The sequence below is a fragment of the Lynx rufus genome, unplaced genomic scaffold (assembly GCF_022079265.1).
Source record: "Lynx rufus isolate CCGP_SWC_20201006 ecotype Redwood Valley unplaced genomic scaffold, mLynRuf1.p SCAF_33, whole genome shotgun sequence".
In the NCBI taxonomy this organism is placed as follows: domain Eukaryota; kingdom Metazoa; phylum Chordata; class Mammalia; order Carnivora; family Felidae; genus Lynx; species Lynx rufus.
In genome coordinates this window covers 2408841-2425783 of record NW_025814849.1, presented here as the reverse complement: position 1 = coordinate 2425783, position 16943 = coordinate 2408841, and the positions used below count along the sequence as shown (strand labels likewise).

The 16943-nt window shown below is 54.5% G+C and overlaps 1 protein-coding gene across 6 annotated transcripts in view; it reads right to left on the bottom strand.

The window, feature by feature from the left end:
• Positions 1-1363: 1363 nt before the first annotated feature.
• GLT1D1 (glycosyltransferase 1 domain containing 1) overlaps positions 1364-16943 on the bottom strand; it is a 92190-nt gene continuing 76610 nt past the window's right edge. For 4 of the 6 annotated variants that reach the window (XM_047093215.1, XM_047093216.1, XM_047093213.1 and 1 more), the window contains 2 exons: positions 10239-10337; positions 1364-1687 (listed from right to left, as the gene is read on the bottom strand). In XM_047093215.1, coding sequence (XP_046949171.1) covers positions 1526-1687; positions 10239-10337 — 261 coding nt within the window. In that variant the 3' untranslated portion in view covers positions 1364-1525. Of the gene's footprint in view, positions 1688-10238; positions 10338-10544; positions 12757-16943 lie in introns of those variants that run through there. The other 2 variants (XR_006964661.1, XM_047093219.1) reach the window with 2 other exon arrangements.

The following is a 16943-nucleotide window of genomic DNA, read 5'->3' as shown; positions in this document are numbered from 1 at the left end:
CTGGGCCCCCACCCCTGGGTCCCTGACGCTGACCGCAACGACCCAGGCTCCATCTGGGGGTTGCTGGAGTGTCTTCCAGGCTGTGAGCACCGTGTACCCCGTCCCCTTGCTCCCGCTTTCCCAGGAGGAGCCTGCAGTGTGGACTGCCCGCTTTCCCAGCCGCTTTCCCAGGGGGAGCCTGCAGTGTGGACTGCCCGCTTTCCCAGCCGCTTTCCCAGGGGGAGCCTGCAGTGTGGACTGCCCGCTTTCCCAGGAGGAGCCTGCAGTATGGACTGCCCGCTTTCCCAGCGGCTTTCCCAGGGGGAGCCTGCAGTGTGGACTGCCCGCTTTCCCAGGGAGCCTGCAGTGTGGACTGCCCGCTTTCCCAGGAGGAGCCTGCAGTGTGGACTGCCCGCTTTCCCAGCCGCTTTCCCAGGAGGAGCCTGCAGTGTGGACTGCCCGCTTTCCCAGGAGGAGCCTGCAGTGTGGACTGCCCGCTTTCCCAGGGAGCCTGCAGTGTGGACTGCCTGCTTTCCCAGGAGGAGCCTGCAGTGTGGACTGCCCGCTTTCCCAGGAGGAGCCTGCAGTGTGGACTGCCTGCCTTCCCAGCCGCTTTCCCAGGAGGAGCCCGCAGTGTGGACTGCCCGTTTTCCCAGGAGGAGCCCGCAGTGTGGACTGCCCGCTTTCCCAGGAGGAGCCCGCAGTGTGGACTGCCCGCTTTCCCAGGAGGAGCCCGCAGTGTGGACTGCCCGCTTTCCCAGGAGGAGCCCGCAGTGTGGACTGCCCGCTTTCCCAGGAGGAGCCCGCAGTGTGGACTGCCCGCTTTCCCAGGAGGAGCCCGCAGTGTGGACTGCCCGCTTTCCCAGGAGGAGCCCGCAGTGTGGACTGCCCGCTTTCCCAGGAGGAGCCTGCAGTGTGGACTGCCCGCTTTCCCAGCCGCTTTCCCAGGGGGAGCCTGCAGTGTGGACTGCCCGCTTTCCCAGGGCGCCTGCCCTGCCTCTCAGCTGTGGAACTGCTGAGCGAGCCGTGCTGCCGGGAGACTCACCCACAGCCCTGTGTCTGGTGTCCCAAGGAGCAAACCTCCCCGAGCCGGGGGCCCCGTGCACGTAGCTGCCAGGACCCCTCTGTGCGGACGTGCGATTTTGCTTTTGCGTTTTGAACAACGACGGGTCCTAAGTCATCAGAAGACCCACAGGGAAGCGTCTGCACTGGGTGGTTTGCAAATGCGGCCCCGTGGTACCTGGGGTCCCACGGCAGCTAACGTGGTCTCCCCCGTCCCCACCCCCCACCCCCATGAGCCCAGGAGCTGCCGCGTCTCCATCAGGACCGATCTGTAAACACATCCGGGATGTTATCTGGAAGCACAGACATCCGGATGCGGTTCTGCCTTATAACTGACGTTGTTTATCTAGGATTCCGATAAAACCGGTGTGACTTGTCCCGGGATGGACCCGGTGGCCCAGAGCTCTGTCTCTGGGTATCTGCCCGGGGCTGCGCATCTGGCGGCGGCCACAGGCGGGCGCGTGAGGGCACCGGGCGAGCGCCCTTAGTCCTGGATGCTTCCCTCGAGGGTCCTGATGAGGTTCTGGTAGGTGCATCTCTCCGCCTGCCACGAGTGACGCGCTCTCACGTACTCCCTTCCGTTGGCCACGATTTCTCTCTCTAGTGCGGGGTCGCTGACCAGTCTCTTTGCCAGCTGCACAAACTCCTGCCGAGAGACGGGTGGGAGAGAGACAGGTGTAAGCAAACACACACACGTGCTGGGTGACCGTCCGGGGAAAGCTTGCGGAGCCACCAACCATGCCTCCCCCCTCTCTTCCCTGGATTGCCGACAGCTGCTGTTTCCTTCCTCCGCAAGGACTCTTAGGTCCGCTCTCTGGTCCCTCGCTCGTGAGTGTCGGCTGAGAGGTGACCTGGGTCCTACTCCAGGATCTGAGCCCCACACGCTGTCCGATGCCACCCCTGCCCCATCGGTTTCCCACTGTGCTGGGCCTTCTTTCCTCTCTCCCGGGCACAGAGCCTGTCTTCAGATGCTCTGCCGTGGGGGGAGAGTGCCAGGTTGCAGAGTCAGAGCTGGGCTCAAACCCTTCTGCAGGACCTAAGTGAGCCGCGTGCCTTTGGCCAAGCCAGTTAACTGTCTGAGTCTCACATTTACCCTCTCTTCAGGGTCAGTGGCACCAGATGGGTCAGCCCAACCCTGCCCCAGACTCCCCGGGTGAAGGAGGGAGAGGAGACCGAATGTCCTCGGTTTTCTGGGCTTTTCCTCCGTTAAGTAACTGTACTATCTATTGACGTTATCTATTGGCACCCTCAGACAATCGTCACTAACCCAAGTGCGGTCCTGCTGACAGGTTTCGAATATCAAGGCCCTTCAAAACTGGAAAGAATTAGAATGATTATTTTTCGGTTGTTCAACAGTATTCAGAGAGAGGAGGGTCACACGCATACGTGTTAATACCGCGTTTCAGCCAAGAGCCAAGTTCGTGAGCCAAGAGGCCTGCGTTTACCCTCACACCCCACCTCCAGATGGGGACGCTTCCTAACCTCTCTGTGCCTGTGTTTCCTCATCTGTAACTGAGGGACAATGACAGCATCTGCTTCGTGACATGCTTATGGGATTGAACGAGTCAGTACAGAGGGCCCCGGGCACAGCCCGGCACACGCTTGGCCATCACTGTCTCCAGGACTCCGGGAAGCCCGTGCAAACGCCAAGAAGACAGCCAGGACTCGGATTAACATACGATGCTTTGCTGTTTGAAAGGAATGTCCACATACTCTCAAAATTATTGTTAATTAAACGTTGAATGCTCTTTATAGCTAGCAATATAAACAGCGATATTTATGATAGAGCGGAATTATATTTTTATGTGTTATGTACATAGTTTTTAGTAAATGGGTGTTCTTTTATAATAAAAATGTAACATATTTATTCTCACCTTATAGCAGAACAACATTCTTATAAAAATTATTCGAGAGGCTTATGGCTTTGGCATATTATTGTACGACTCTGGTCATATCTTGGATTTATCTAACGCACGGACTTTATGATTTCTACAGAATGTGTGACCGTTTGGCAGCAAAATCCTGAATGATGGAGCTTGGACGGATGGAATGTGACAAAGTGCACTGTCTCCTCTCAGCACAGAAGACCAAACAGAACGCAGACTTAAATAAATTAGCACGAGAGACTCAGGTGGGGAATCAGAAACACCGTGGCCATCACATAACAAAACCCTGGGTGAGTGGCCGGAGGTAAAGGGAGAGAAGTATCAGGGAAAAGAAAAGGGAAACCTGACTGGTGGGTGGTCAGACTCCCTCCCGGGGGCTCTGGGACTATTTTCCTCTGGACTAAACCAGCTTCTGCATGACCGCCAAGGCCACACGTGGAGGGCACACCCATGGACCCTGAAGAACGCCGGTGGACAGATGGTGGGGCACCTGCCGGGGCCGACTGCACACGAGGGCGTGGCCAAACCCCCCGTCCCCACGTACACCCTGCTCTGTAGTACGACTCAGCCACTCCTCCTGCACACCAGGTGGGGGTGGGTCCCCAGCTCTTGAATCCCTGCTTGACCGGCGGGATGTGTCAAGGGTGATGTGTCTGACCTCCCCGCAAAGCCCCCGGGCATCTCCTGCTCGCATTCGGGCCCTGAGGTCGCCGCTTGGAGAAACCCGAGCTGGCCTGCCTGAGGACGACAGCACGTGGACAGAGATGCCCGCCAGGACCGGGGCGGAGGCGTGCCTCACCAAACACGCCGGGCAGTGAGGCGGTGAGAGTTTCAGCAGAGCTCCTCGGAAACCAGCACAGGTCCCAAGGCATCAGCGGGCCGGCCAGAACGCCCTGGATTCTGCAGAGCTGTTGGCCGTAGAACTTGCCAGAAAACTGATCAGCTAGCTGACTCTCCCCCCACGGGGCAAATACTGGGGGCGGGGACGTTCATCAGGGGCTTCATGCAGCGTAACGGTCTACTCTTGCCGGTCGTTCAGAATAAGTTAAAAGGTGTGAAAGGCACATCCGCTGAGACAGTTAAGAGGAAACAGAAATGTGGGGGCCCGGGGGGCTCAGTCGGTTAAGCGCCCGGCTCTTGGTTTCAGCTTAGGTCATGATCTCGCGGCTCGTGAGGTCAAGCCCCGCATCGGGCCCTGCATTGTCAGTGGATTCTCTCTTTGCTGATTGGGATTTTCTCTCTCCCTCTCTCTCTGCACTACCCCTCTCCCCACTCTCTCTCTGAAAAATAAATGAGCTTTAAGAAAGAAAAGAAAAGAGAAGAGAAGAGAAAAAAGAAAAGAAAAGAAAAGGAAAGGAAAGGAAAGGAAAAAAAGAAAAAAAAGAAAAGAAAAGAAAAGAAAAAAGAAAAGAAAAGAAAAAGAAAAAGAAAAGGAAAAGAAAAGAAAAGAAAAGAAAAGAAAAGAAAAGAAAAGAAAAGAAAAGAAAAGAAAAGAAAAAAAGAAAAGAAAAGAAAAAGAAACAGAAGCCAGGTATGGGCATCCCACATCCCACATCCCACCGTATAGAGCTCAAAGACAGGTCCAGATCCAGACAGGGTTCTAGGCCAGCGTTGGAAACTCGAGCGCCCACCCGAGCCACAGAAAATACAGGCCTGGACTGGAGGTCACGTTCTCCGTGCTCCTCAAGAGAGGCCCAGATTCCGGATGTTTACATAAAAGCTCTTCGCGATAAATACCAACAAGTAACGCAAAACGTGAAGCACGTGGCAAAGTAAGTGAGACGCAGGTGTGGACCCGAGCCACCCCAGGGCCACAGGTGTGCACACCAGGGCTCAGGTCACACGTTTCTAAAGTTAAACACGAAACTCAACGCGAAAGAGCGTGGTTTCGTTTTCCCAACGATTCAGCGAGCAGTTTGCCGTTTTCTGATCCCCTTCCTCCCCGAGGAGTCTTCTGTGGCTGGTGGGAAACTCGCCACTGAGTCCGTCTGACCCGCCTTCTCTCCCGGTGGCACCCGCCGAGGTCCAGGGCATGGCGAGCCGGGGCAGTTTCACAGAACTGACATTTAAAGCCCTGTTGGCACCCTTGTCACAACAACGTCCCCCTAACGCCACAGGGCAGGGGGGAAGCCTCCCTGGAAAGCCACGCCCTTGCAGCCGGAATGCCGCAGCTGGTGCTTAACTAGATGGTTCTCAAGAGTTCTACCCTCCAACCACCTTCTCTGAGCCATTTATCCTTATTCCTCCAAGAGAAGCTAGACCCGACCATATAAAAGCCGAGCTTCGGGCTATTAAACAACCCCCTCGCTCAGGCCGCTTTGTAGGACGGCACCTGGCTCGTGCCCAACCGGTCACCCCACAGACGAGGCCCCCGAAGCCGGCGATGCCCCGGGACGAGGGACAGCGTGCCGGAGGCCTGGGCGCGTGTTCTGACCCCCTGGGCTGCGTGGGACAGGCGGCGAAAGGGCAGCCCATGTGATCCACGTGGTGGGAAAGCTAATCCCCTCCTCGTTCTCTCCGGGTCCCGAGCAAGTCAAGGAGAGAGCCTCGGGGAGGTGCAAGCCTGCTCCCACTCTCGTCTCCGCGAGGACGGCCGGAGTCTGGCCCAGAGCCTCCAGCGGGGCTGGGACCGGCCGCAGATCAGCAGCAAACTGTCACGTGCTCTCTGCCGGGCAGCGGCTCATGATCAGAATCCGGGATTTGGGGGATTTAACGATGGCGTTTGTGCCCTTTTCCATTTCCGCGCGCCCTGCGGTGGCTTCAGACGGCGCCCCGTACGCGACAAACCACAATTTCCGAATCAGAACGTCCAAACGGTCACCCTAAGCAGGATAAACAAAGCCGCAAATAACTTCGCGTCGGCTCAGATACGACTTCGCTGCCAAGACGGTTTTGGCACGAAGCTCACGGAAAATTAGATCGTTTTCCAAGCGCTTCTCTGGATTTCGGAATTGCAGAAAGGGACGGGGACCCTGCGCTGTTCTCACGGCTCCTCGCACAGACAGGGAGGCAGGAGCACAGAGAGGTCCAGGAACTGTGCCCGGGGTCACACAGTAAGAGGCAAAGTGGCCGAAGCGGGAATTACACTCAGACCCTTCAGCCTCCGGTCTCGGGAAGCAAAGAACCAGAATGGGAGAGAAGGCGTTGGGCGGAGAGGTGGCCGGGGGACGGTTCTGGGGGATGCACGGTGACCACAGCAGGGTCAGGAGCCTCACAGAGTGAGCCAGAAAGAGCAAAGCCCTCAAGAAACGTGTAAGGAGAGCGGCCATGAAGGTAGCCCGGCCGCACTTCGGGGACACGAGATACGAGGCTGGCTGCGGCGGGCTGTGGGAGGCAGGCCCGGGGGTCAGGGTAGAGCCCGGCCGAGGCCGCCCCTGGCCCCTGCAAAGCCTCCTGACCAGCGCTGTCCTGCTGAGTCCGGGCGTGGCCGCCTCGGCCCACAGACCCATAGGGGAGGGTGACAGCGCTGCCCTCGTCCACACGGATGTCCGCACGCAGCCTCACTCGTGGCGGTCACGCTCTCCTTCCCTCGGACCTCAGCCACCAGCCGTGCCTCCCGGGGGCGGTAGCCGAAGGCCACGCTTTCCGGGACCACCAGCTCCGGGAACGGCCCCGACAGAGCAGGAGCAAGTACTTGGCAAAGAACCCAGGCATCGGGTCAGCGTGCCCCGCCCCCCACCTGCTCTGCTGGACACACACCTGACCTCTGCTGTGCGGCGCCCCGGGGAGAAAAGGCGCCCTGTCTCTACATCCACGGGAGCGAGACTCCGTCCCGTGGCCGTGGACACAACAGCAGCTCACGACGTGTCACCAAACCAAGATGCGACAGAGTGGCCCGTCCACGCGGGAAGGGGTGGCCATTGCGCACGTGTCCTGGAGAAAGAGGAGGCTGTCTCCAAATGGCCAATTGTGGCCACTTCTTAATTTTTATGCTGTCAACTTTCCTATAAAAAATGTACCATGTAAACAATCACAGCCTAGCACCAGGACACGGAGACCGCGGGGACCCCACCAGATCTGTGCCCCCCACGTTCCTGAGTCCCAGGCACCCTACTCGTGAGTTCTCGTTCGTCATGCTGTTCCCTGCGGCGCACTGCACTGCCTCCAGCTCTCCCGCGACGCACGCCCTCACGCACCCCAGCTTCCGCGCGCAGGGCCCTGCCGACCCCCAGTGCCCTTCCCTGCAGGGAACCTCCCTCTTTCCAGACCGGCCTTGTCCACCGCAGGACCTGTGAGCGTGACAGGAGTCCATCCCTGTGAAGCACGGGGCCAGCCTCCCATCAGGGGTGGTGCCCCTCGTGCTGAGGGCCGTGAAAGGGACACACTGCCCTATCCTGCCACCACCTGCCTAGACCGCGAGCCCCGGGGGGCCTGGACCCTTTCTCTCCCAGCATTTGTCCCCAGGACTGAGCTCAGCGCCTGCTACACAGGAGGCTCAGTAAAAGTCCTCTGCCTCACACGCCTCGTGCGTGAACCGGTTCACGTGCCTTGTCGCGCAGACACGGGGAGAACCCCCCACTCTTGTCCTTCCCGCCCAAACCCCTCTTTCTGGCTCATGAGACCCTGCGGCCCGGAGGGCAAGACGCAGCCTCGGGCCTAGGAATGCGCCACCTGGGACACGACCTCGCTGGGAATGTCCATCTCTCCTTCCTGCAGAGACGGGGCCGCCCTCGTCCGGAGCAGACATCAAGGTGGCAGCCTGCACGGCCAGTCTTCCCCTGCATGCTGGGACAGGCCCGTGCTGTGTTTAATGACTTTAAAAACCGAAATATCGAGATTTACAAATGGGTAAAAGCCAAGTACAATCTGGGATTTCCAGCCTCTCTTCAAACACGACGACGACCGTGAGTCCAGCCGAGGGCCCGGGGTGGCTGGCACTCACTCCCCCAGGGGGTGTGGTCTCCACCGCGTGCCCAGACATGAGGGCATCAGCCACCTGGCCCCGAGAGAGCCCCATTCACACCCGCTTCTGTTCTCTTCCCTCTCCCTGCTCCCGGCCACGCGCATACGTCATGCGCCTCCTCCCCCGACCTCACTTCTGCTGTCCGGGCTGACCAGGTATGACCGTGGCTCCTGCCGCCGCCCTGATCGTTTACCTTCTGGGGCCAGACACGGGCACCACCAGGGGCTCCGGGAGAAGGCCTGCACACAGAGCTGGCTTGGCTCCGAACCCGATGGCGGGAAGACGTGAGCCCTCAGGACTCAGCACGCGGTTGGCCCCCCCGGCCACGGGCAGGCTGGCTGTCACGGAGCGTGAAGACGGGGCCACGGGTGCACAGGGAAGGGGTCAGGGAGTGAGGGCCCTGATGGGGACCGTCGCCGAGTATGGGCTACGCTCTCGGGGGAAAGGTCACGTCTCCGCCCCTGCTGTTGTGTTAGTTTTAATAAAAGGTTCACAAAATGAGCCAGAGGATAGATACGGATGCCCCCCCCCCCCAAGAACCACTGATGCCCTTCAGGCAAAACCTATGCGAAGCGTGTCTTCTGCTTCGAAGGGTGGAAGGGTGGGCCAGCGGGGAATGGAGCCCATGAGCCAGGGGCCTCGTCAGGTTTCTGCGTCCCGTCCCCGGGGACCGAGGGCTAGCGCTGAACTAGCCAGGCAGCGGCCGGTCCCACTGGAGCCCCTCGGTTGACGTGACTATAATCAGAGGTGCTGGTTTATTTAAAACGCATGTTGCTTTGGAAGGAAGCTCCCACTCTGGGCTTGGGCGAGTCTGGTCCCAACCGCAAAGAAGACAAACAACACCGTGCGTGACAGCCGCGTCTAGCGCGCTTTTTAAAGTCTGTTAAAAAACACAGCCACCGCCCCCCCCCCACCATGTGCAATCCAAATCATTTTTTAAAAACATCCTTTGTGAAAACCAACGTAGAGGTGTTGGAATCAAAGTAAGTCCTTGACTTAACTCTGTGAGTGCCGCGGCTCCGTGTCTGAGAGTCGGAACGCCAGTCACCGGCAGAAGTGACCTGACCTATGGCGGGGGGGGGGGGGGGGCGGTTACTTGCTGACGTTAAAAGGCATCCCCCACCGGAGGGACTCTCGCTGGCAAAGTTACAGCGCTCTGAAATTGAGCTATAAAGTGAGTAGACGTGGCCTTTGGGGACACGGAAGTGAAAGCAGCTGCCAGGGTGCAGACGATGCCGTCGGGCCGAAAAGCTTGGCTGCTGCTGACTCTGCCAGATCCAGAAACCGTCGCTTGGAGAATCAGCAAGTGCCCACTCTAAAGGCTTCACGGGCTCGTATGGCTGTGCCTTGTGTTGCTGCCGAAGGGGAAGGCCCTGGTGCCGAGGGTAAGCCCCCGGCCCCCCTGGCTGGTGCACCTGCCCCCCGGGCGAGCCAACGCGCCAGTCAGCCGTGACGAGAGGTGACCCATCGTCATGGCCAGGGAAAGGGAGGGCCGCCTCGGATTGAACGCCTGCCGCAGGGAAGTCTGAAGAACCGCATTCTCAAACAGGTGAATGGACTGTAATTTTTAAGCACACATCCGTCCATTTCTGAATAGAACATGTGCTTTAATAAAGACGCGGGGAAGTAGAACCTGATTTTTAAAGACTTGAAGAACAGAACTCGGGCCTGGGACTCTTCCTTTACGACCGCCTGACACAAGGCGCTGTCAGTGGTAGTGCCTCTCCTTCCGTGATGACAGGTCCAGGGCTCTGCCGCGGGCGTGAACACGCTCAGCCCTGCGTGTCCCCCCTCACACCTCCAGGCGGCAGGAGGTGCAATGAGCTGCACGTGCCCAGAGGACAAAACAGGGCTTGGAGACCCGGCCACACGCCTCGCACGCGGTCCCTGGGGGTTCGGGTGCAGGCAGACACGAGTAGCCTGGAAACCTCAGCAGCTTGCAAACGGGAAACCCCTTCACACGCTTCCCGGACGTCCAGGCACACACATACGCGTGCCCCAGCCGTGCCCGCTCTCAGAGGCACCGTCCTGTTTTACTTCCAAAATACACGTGTGTGCGCGTGCATAGACGCAAGTCCCCCGCTCATCCTGTACATTGTTGTGAGGCATTACAGGTGATCGGATATACGGCGACCTTCTAGAAACCAGCAGGTATTCTAGAAATAGAAGGCCGTGCCCGCTTTGGAAGCGAGACAGCCAAGCATCTCATAGGTGACCTGACTTGCTCGAGGCCACGCCACCTGTTGGAGGCAGAATCAGACTGTTCTGGGCGGGGACACGTGCTGCACACAGGGCTCCCGCCGAGGGGCAGCAGGCGGGAGGGGGGCGCTGGGCGCTGGAGAAAAGATGGGAACCGCAGAACGAAAATCATTCTGATGAGCCGATCCCGGGGACCCCACCTCCCTTACCTGAGGGTCTGAGAACAACAGCCCTGTGACTTCATGCTTCACCACTGCCGCGTTCCCGGGGATGTTCCTGGCCAGCACGGGAACTTCCAGATCCATCGCCTGAGGACGTAAGAGAGAGGGGAGACAGGTGGGCAGTCGCGATCGGGAGCTTCTCCGGCGGCCTGAGCCAGTTTGTGGGGGGAATAACTTCTATGGCAACCGGACCTCTGGCAGCTCATAGAAACACCGCTTGCCAGAGCGATGAGCCGATCGGAGCACGCCATTGTCAAAGTACGTGCTGAATTTTAGTTCTGGAAAGCTACATACCGTGAGGCTCTGTCTGACACGGTTGCCACAGTGTCACAGAGACACGCGCTCTCTCCAAACGCTCCCTGGACGCCTGGGCAGTGCCAGCCTGCGGTACACATCTTTAATTACCCTCAGCACTCCCCCGGCGGGTAATCTGCCCGCAGCACAAGCAGTGAGAACGGGAGGACTGCGCACGTCTCCTCGGCACGCACACACGAGAAAGAAGGGGCGTGATTCATCATCCTGATTATTCACCAAGCAGCTTCTCCACCCCCCAGGGAATGGGGCCCGCACATGGCATCTGCAGCCCAGCAGGAGCTGGCATGGAGACCTCGGGCGGTGCCCGCGAGCACAGCGGGAAGACTTGGCCTCGCCCACCCGGCAAGGAAGCACCTCTCTGGTTCTCTTCCTGCAGTTTTGGGGAGCTCGGCCTGCAAGGGTATCGGGAGAGGCCAGTTCTTCCGGGTCCATTCCGGCCTCCGACAGCGAGTATCCGGTGGCTACTATCACCTGGGACTTTCGTGCGGGGGGGGGGGGGGGTAACGTCCGGCGGGTACGAGGGACGCCCTTTGCGGCTTGGTGCCCACGGGCAGGACTGGCTTGCGCCAACAGCGGACCGATAATCTGGCTCTTCCACAAAAGCACGTCGTGGGCACGCTGCCTCTGCCTGCGGCGTCCGCTTCTGTGGAATCAAAGTTTGCTCACGAAGGGGTGATACTCCATTCTCAGAAACGTAAGTCTACCCAACCACAGCCGCTTCGTGCACCGCGGTGGGAAGGTCTGTGACGCCAGAGCCTTCGTAAGGCAGGGACGCCAGCAACACCCACCGAACACCAGAGCCCGGCGTCACACATAGTAAACGCTCAATAAATATTGTGGGGCCCATGCCCCAGGAGCATCTGCAGAGTGAATTCTCAGTTGCGTTGTTCACCGTGGCCATCTTAACCACCCGCTGTTGTCTCTGTGAGCGTGCCTTGTTTTCTGGCGCTTCGTCACCTACCCCTTCCAGGTCTACTTTGAGCTCAAGATCCAGGCCCTAGAGAATGCAGGAGCTGGAGACACCCTTCCTATCGGCACTCCTCTGGGGCTACTTTGCTTCCACCATCGGGGAAAGCGGTAGAGGTTGACTCGTGGTAGAGGTTGAAAGTGGTAGAGGTTGACGAGAGCCCCTGCTGAACTGCTCCTCCCCAGCCGCCCGGCTGTGTCCCCAACACAGGGATGGGTCCGTCTTTGTCAGTCTCTCTTGTTGGCGTCTCAAGCACACAGAAGGTCTCCGAGTCAGATTTTCCATTTTCCTTTTGTAGGGCCAAGACCGGGATCTTCAATGGTCATCACACTCGGGAACGAGGCACCTCGATGGCACCAGGGAAAAGTAACCTGAAATGGTCACGTCCCAACGCTAGGTCTCAAGTGCTTATGGATTCCTGGTTGGGCCCCTTGGGTTCTGACACATTGCAGGCACGGTCTGGCATCCTGGGTGACGGCACGGGCTGGGGATCAAGAGGCCTTGGTCTTGAATTAAGATCCCGGTCTTATTATCTTTGTTCCAGGCGAACACAGTGGGTGTCCCCGTTGGAGTACAGCCCAGTTGCCTGGAGGGCTGGAGGAAAACTGACCGGGCTCCTGCCCCATACCACCCACCCCACAATGAGGCATTTGTGAAAGTTCCTATTGTTCAATCCAAGAACCGCCAACGGAGCAAGTATACTGTCGAGGTCCTGGACGTCTCCCTGGGTCTCGGCTGCATCATTTGGGAAGAAGGGACTAAACTCTCCTCTCCACAGTGCATGAAAAATTCAGATGTCGTTTTGCGCAAACACCATTATGTGGTTTGTGGCATAAGCTGACTGGCACATCAACTCCATCAGTTACGAGGTCGTAACATAATTATGGTGACTGAAGCTATGAGTCATATGACTTGTCTCTCTGCTTGTCACACAGTGCAGGTCGCTAGCTCGTTAAACTCACGCAACACACTGTGATTTCGTTTCTAGACATTTGTCAACTAACTGCCGAATCCTCCACACGGATGAGACCTTTGAGATTGTCTTGTTTCACCCACTGCCTCGTGTCAGGGCAGAGTTCAGAAAGAAGGTGAGCCACACGTCAGGGTGCATGGTGAGCTCCATAGCGTGTTCCTCTGTCCCAGGCAGGCCCCACAGCACTTGCATACTCGAGTGGTACGTTCATCCCCCGACTTGGGTTGAGCACCGGAGTATTTGTCAGGAATCTGTGGCAGATACAGAGATTGAGAGGAGATATCTACAGAGGTAGATGTAGCACTAAAGAGACAAGGGTAGATTTGTAAAACCGGTGATCAGAGAGTCACAGGACCCGCCGATCCTGAGGGATGACAGAGTTCATATCCCTGTTTCACGCAAAAATGATCTTATGATCACCCCTCCTGTTGTGTAGACTCATTCGCATATCAACCCAGCCAGCGCTCATCGAGCACCCACCCTACACGTAAGGCTGCACACCGCTGAGAGTTGTCCACTCATTTGATAAACATTTGTTATCAACCTGCAAATGGCAGGATGCAGGAGGCTTAGGTGACGGGACCAGCTGATTGAGGGGAGGAAACGAGGTGGTATGACACAGTAGAGGAGACTTGCTGGACTCAAAAGGCCTGAAAAGAAGACAACAACAACAACAAAGGAAGTAGGAGAAAGGCAATAATAGAAGTGTAATTAATGAAGTAGAAAACAAAAACAAAGGAACTGATGTGGAGATTCATTGGGGGGGAAAAAGCCAATGAAACAAAGAAGTCACCAGTACCCTGATCACCAGAAGAAAGGAGAAAGCAAATAAGACAGACCGAGGGGGGAAGTAACCACTGAAACAAAGAAGTTTAAAGTTCTAGGAGGATATTTATAGAAATCTTTGCAAATAAGTTTGAAAATCTAACTGAAATGGGTAGTTTCCAAGAAAAATGCATCTTACTGAATTAAACGTGGTAGAAGTAGAAAAGCTAAAACAGATCAGTTTCTATAAAAGAAACAGAGAAGTCATCAAGGAAACCGTCTACAACAAAAGGATCATCTCAGACGGTGTCACAAGGGAATTCGACAAAATCATCAAGCTGCATAATCCTAGGGCTCCAGGAACTGTTCCAGATCACGGAGAAGAAAGAAACGTTCCAAATAGTTGTTATGAAACAAGCTCAACAATAATACCGAAGCATGAGACAGATGGCACAGGAAAGAAAGCCACAGGCCAATCTCACATATAAATCTCTCTATAAAATTCCTAAAGAAAAGAGTAGCAAACAGAATCCAGAAGCACATAAAAAAATGATGGAAACCAACCATTTCAGTCACTACATTAAATGTGAATGGACTAAACGCCGCACTAAAAAGGAAGAAATTGTGAGGCTCCGTTAAAAACAGCAAGACACAACTCTATTCACTGCCTACAAGAGATACGCTTTGGATTCAAAGACGCAAAAGTGTGAAAGTAAAAGGATGAGAAAATATACCACGAAAACAGTAACCGTAGGAACTGCCCTGGCTGTACTAACACCAGATGAAATGGACTTTAGGGCAAGACCTGTTACTGGAGACAAAGAGGGACATTTCATAACGATAAAAGGATTGATACATCAGGACAACATAAAAATTATAGATGCGCACACACCTAAACGCAAGGCCCCACAACATGTGAAGCAAAAACTGACAGAATTGAAAGGAGAAATAGGCAATTTAATAATAATAATGGGACATCTCAATACCCCACTCTCAATAACCGATAGAGTAACCAGACAGACAACCATCAAGGAGACAGACGACCTGAACAGGACTAACCAAATTAACCTGACATTCTCAGCACAAGCCTCCAATGACTACAGAAGACACATTCTTCCCAAGCGCACATGGTTTTTTCCCTCCGGGACATACCATATGTTAAGGCAAAAGGAGTAAGACTCCATACATTCAAAATGACTGAAATCATAAAAAGTATGTTCTCTGATCACATTTTTGGGAACCAGAGTGTGGCTGTGGGAGAAGGGAATGCAAATATGGAGTGGAGGCGGGTAAGAAAGACCCTGTGTAACAGGATTTAAATTTGAGGCTTAAACTTTTAAAGATAAAAAAATAATAATAATAATTTTCTTAAAGTAAAAGCTCTGAAGCTATTCTGACCGGGTCTGAATCCTGGTCCTTTTACGTATAGCTGACCCTTCGACAACAGGGTCCCACTTACATGTGGGCCCACTTACATGTGGATTTTTTTTTATAAATATGCTACGGGACTGTAAACATATTTTCTCTTCCTTATGATTCTTAATTACATTCTCTTTCCTCTGGCTAACTTTATGGTAAGAATACAGCATATGAAATGTGTGTTCATTGGCTCTTTATGTTATTGGTAAGGCTTCTGGTCAACAGTAGGCTGTCAGTAGTTAAGTTCAGGGGCAGTCAGTAGGTATACGTGGATTTGTGATGTGCGGGGGTCAGCGCCGCCCCCCAACATGTTGCTCAAGGGTCAACTGTACTAATTGTCTGATCTTGAGCCAATGTCACGCTCTCTCACCTGTTCGCCTATTTCCTCTGATGTAAAATCGGGATGATAATAAAATCTCCTTCGTTAAGGGTGATGGGAGGTTTCAGTGATGGTACTGAAGAGTTTAGACTCATTTCTGGGCATAGTTATCATTACAAGTAAGATTAAGGTTGCTGATCGTTTCTCTACCTGAATCAGTAAGATTCACACAGCAAAACTACATGTCCCAGAGCTCAAGACTGCATTCCAAACCCCCAAATCCCAAATAAATAACAGGTGCCCTTAGGAACTAGGGAGCTGGAAAGAAAGTGAATTAAATTATATTAAAGTTTGGAATAAAAATTATAGTATACACAAGCAAAAGAATAAACTTGGACCCTTTTCTTAGACCATACATGAAAATTAACTCAAAATGAATCATCAACCCGATGGAAGAGCTAAACTCGTAAAACTACTAGGAGAAAATACAAGAGTAAATCTTTGAGACCTTGGATTAGGCAAGCAATCTTAGATATGACACCAAAAACGCAAGCAACAGTAATAACAACAAACATAGATACATTGGACTTGATAAAAATTTTAAGTTTTTGAACTTCAAAGGAAACCATTAAGAAAATGAAAAGACAACCCATAGAATGGGAGAAAACATTTGTAAAGCATCTATCTGGTAAGGGACTTGTATCTATAATATATAAAGAACTCTTACAACTCAATAATGAGCGAAACAACCCAATTTAAAAATGGGCAAGAGGGGCGCCTGGGTGGCGCAGTCGGTTAAGCGTCCGACTTCAGCCAGGTCACGATCTCGCGCTCCGGGAGTTCGAGCCCCGCGTCAGGCTCTGGGCTGATGGCTCGGAGCCTGGAGCCTGTTTCCGATTCTGTGTCTCCCTCTCTCTCTGCCCCTCCCCCGTTCATGCCCTGTCTCTCTCTGTCCAAAAATAAATAAACGTTGAAAAAAAAATTTTTTTAATAAAAAAAATAAATAAATAAAAATGGGCAAGAGAGGGGCGCCTGAGTGGCTCAGTTGGTTAAGTGTCCAACTTAGTGAACTCAGCTCATGATCTCGAGGTTCATGAGTTCAAGCCCCACATCAGGCTCTGTGCTGACAGTTCAGAGCCTGGAGCCTGCTTCAGATTCTGTGCCTCCCTCTCTCCCTCTGCCCCTCCCCCACTCGTTCTCTGTCTCCGTCTCTCTCTCTCTCTCTCAAAAATGAACAAATGTTAAAAAAAAATTGTTTTAAAACATGGGCAAGAGATTTGAGAAGGGATTTCTTCAAAGAAGATATAAATAGGACAACAAACGCCTGAAAAGATGCTCAATATCATTCACCTATAGAGAATCACGGGTCAAGTGCACAACGTGCAACCACGTCACACAGCATAGGACGGCTGTCGCCAACAAGACAGTAACACGTTGACGAGGGTGTGGAGGACCTGGATTTTCCCCACGGCCTGATGGTGGGATATGAGATGACACAGCCACTTTGGAAGACAGACTGGCTCCTCCTCGAAGGGACAGCAGCTCCACTCCTGGATGTAAACCCAAGAGAAGTGGAACCACGTGGTCAAGCAGATACTTGTGTACACAGGTGTCCACAGCGGCAGCATTCATAATGGCCAAAAAGTGCAAACCACCCAGACGTCCACCAGCCGGTGCGTGGATCTGTACACGCGGTGTGTTCCTACCATGGTGCGTTTAGCAGTGAAAAGGAAGGAGCTACCCACACATCCTAGAACATGACATCGTGTCGGTGATGGAAGCAGGTCTCAAAAGCCCACGTGTTGTCGGATCCCTTTATAAGAAATGTCCGGAAGAGGCAAATCTGTGACACCAGAGAGCAGACCAGTGGTTGTCTCAGGCTGGGCTTGGTGTGGGGGTAGGGGATGCTGGGGAAACGGCGAGTGACCGATGATG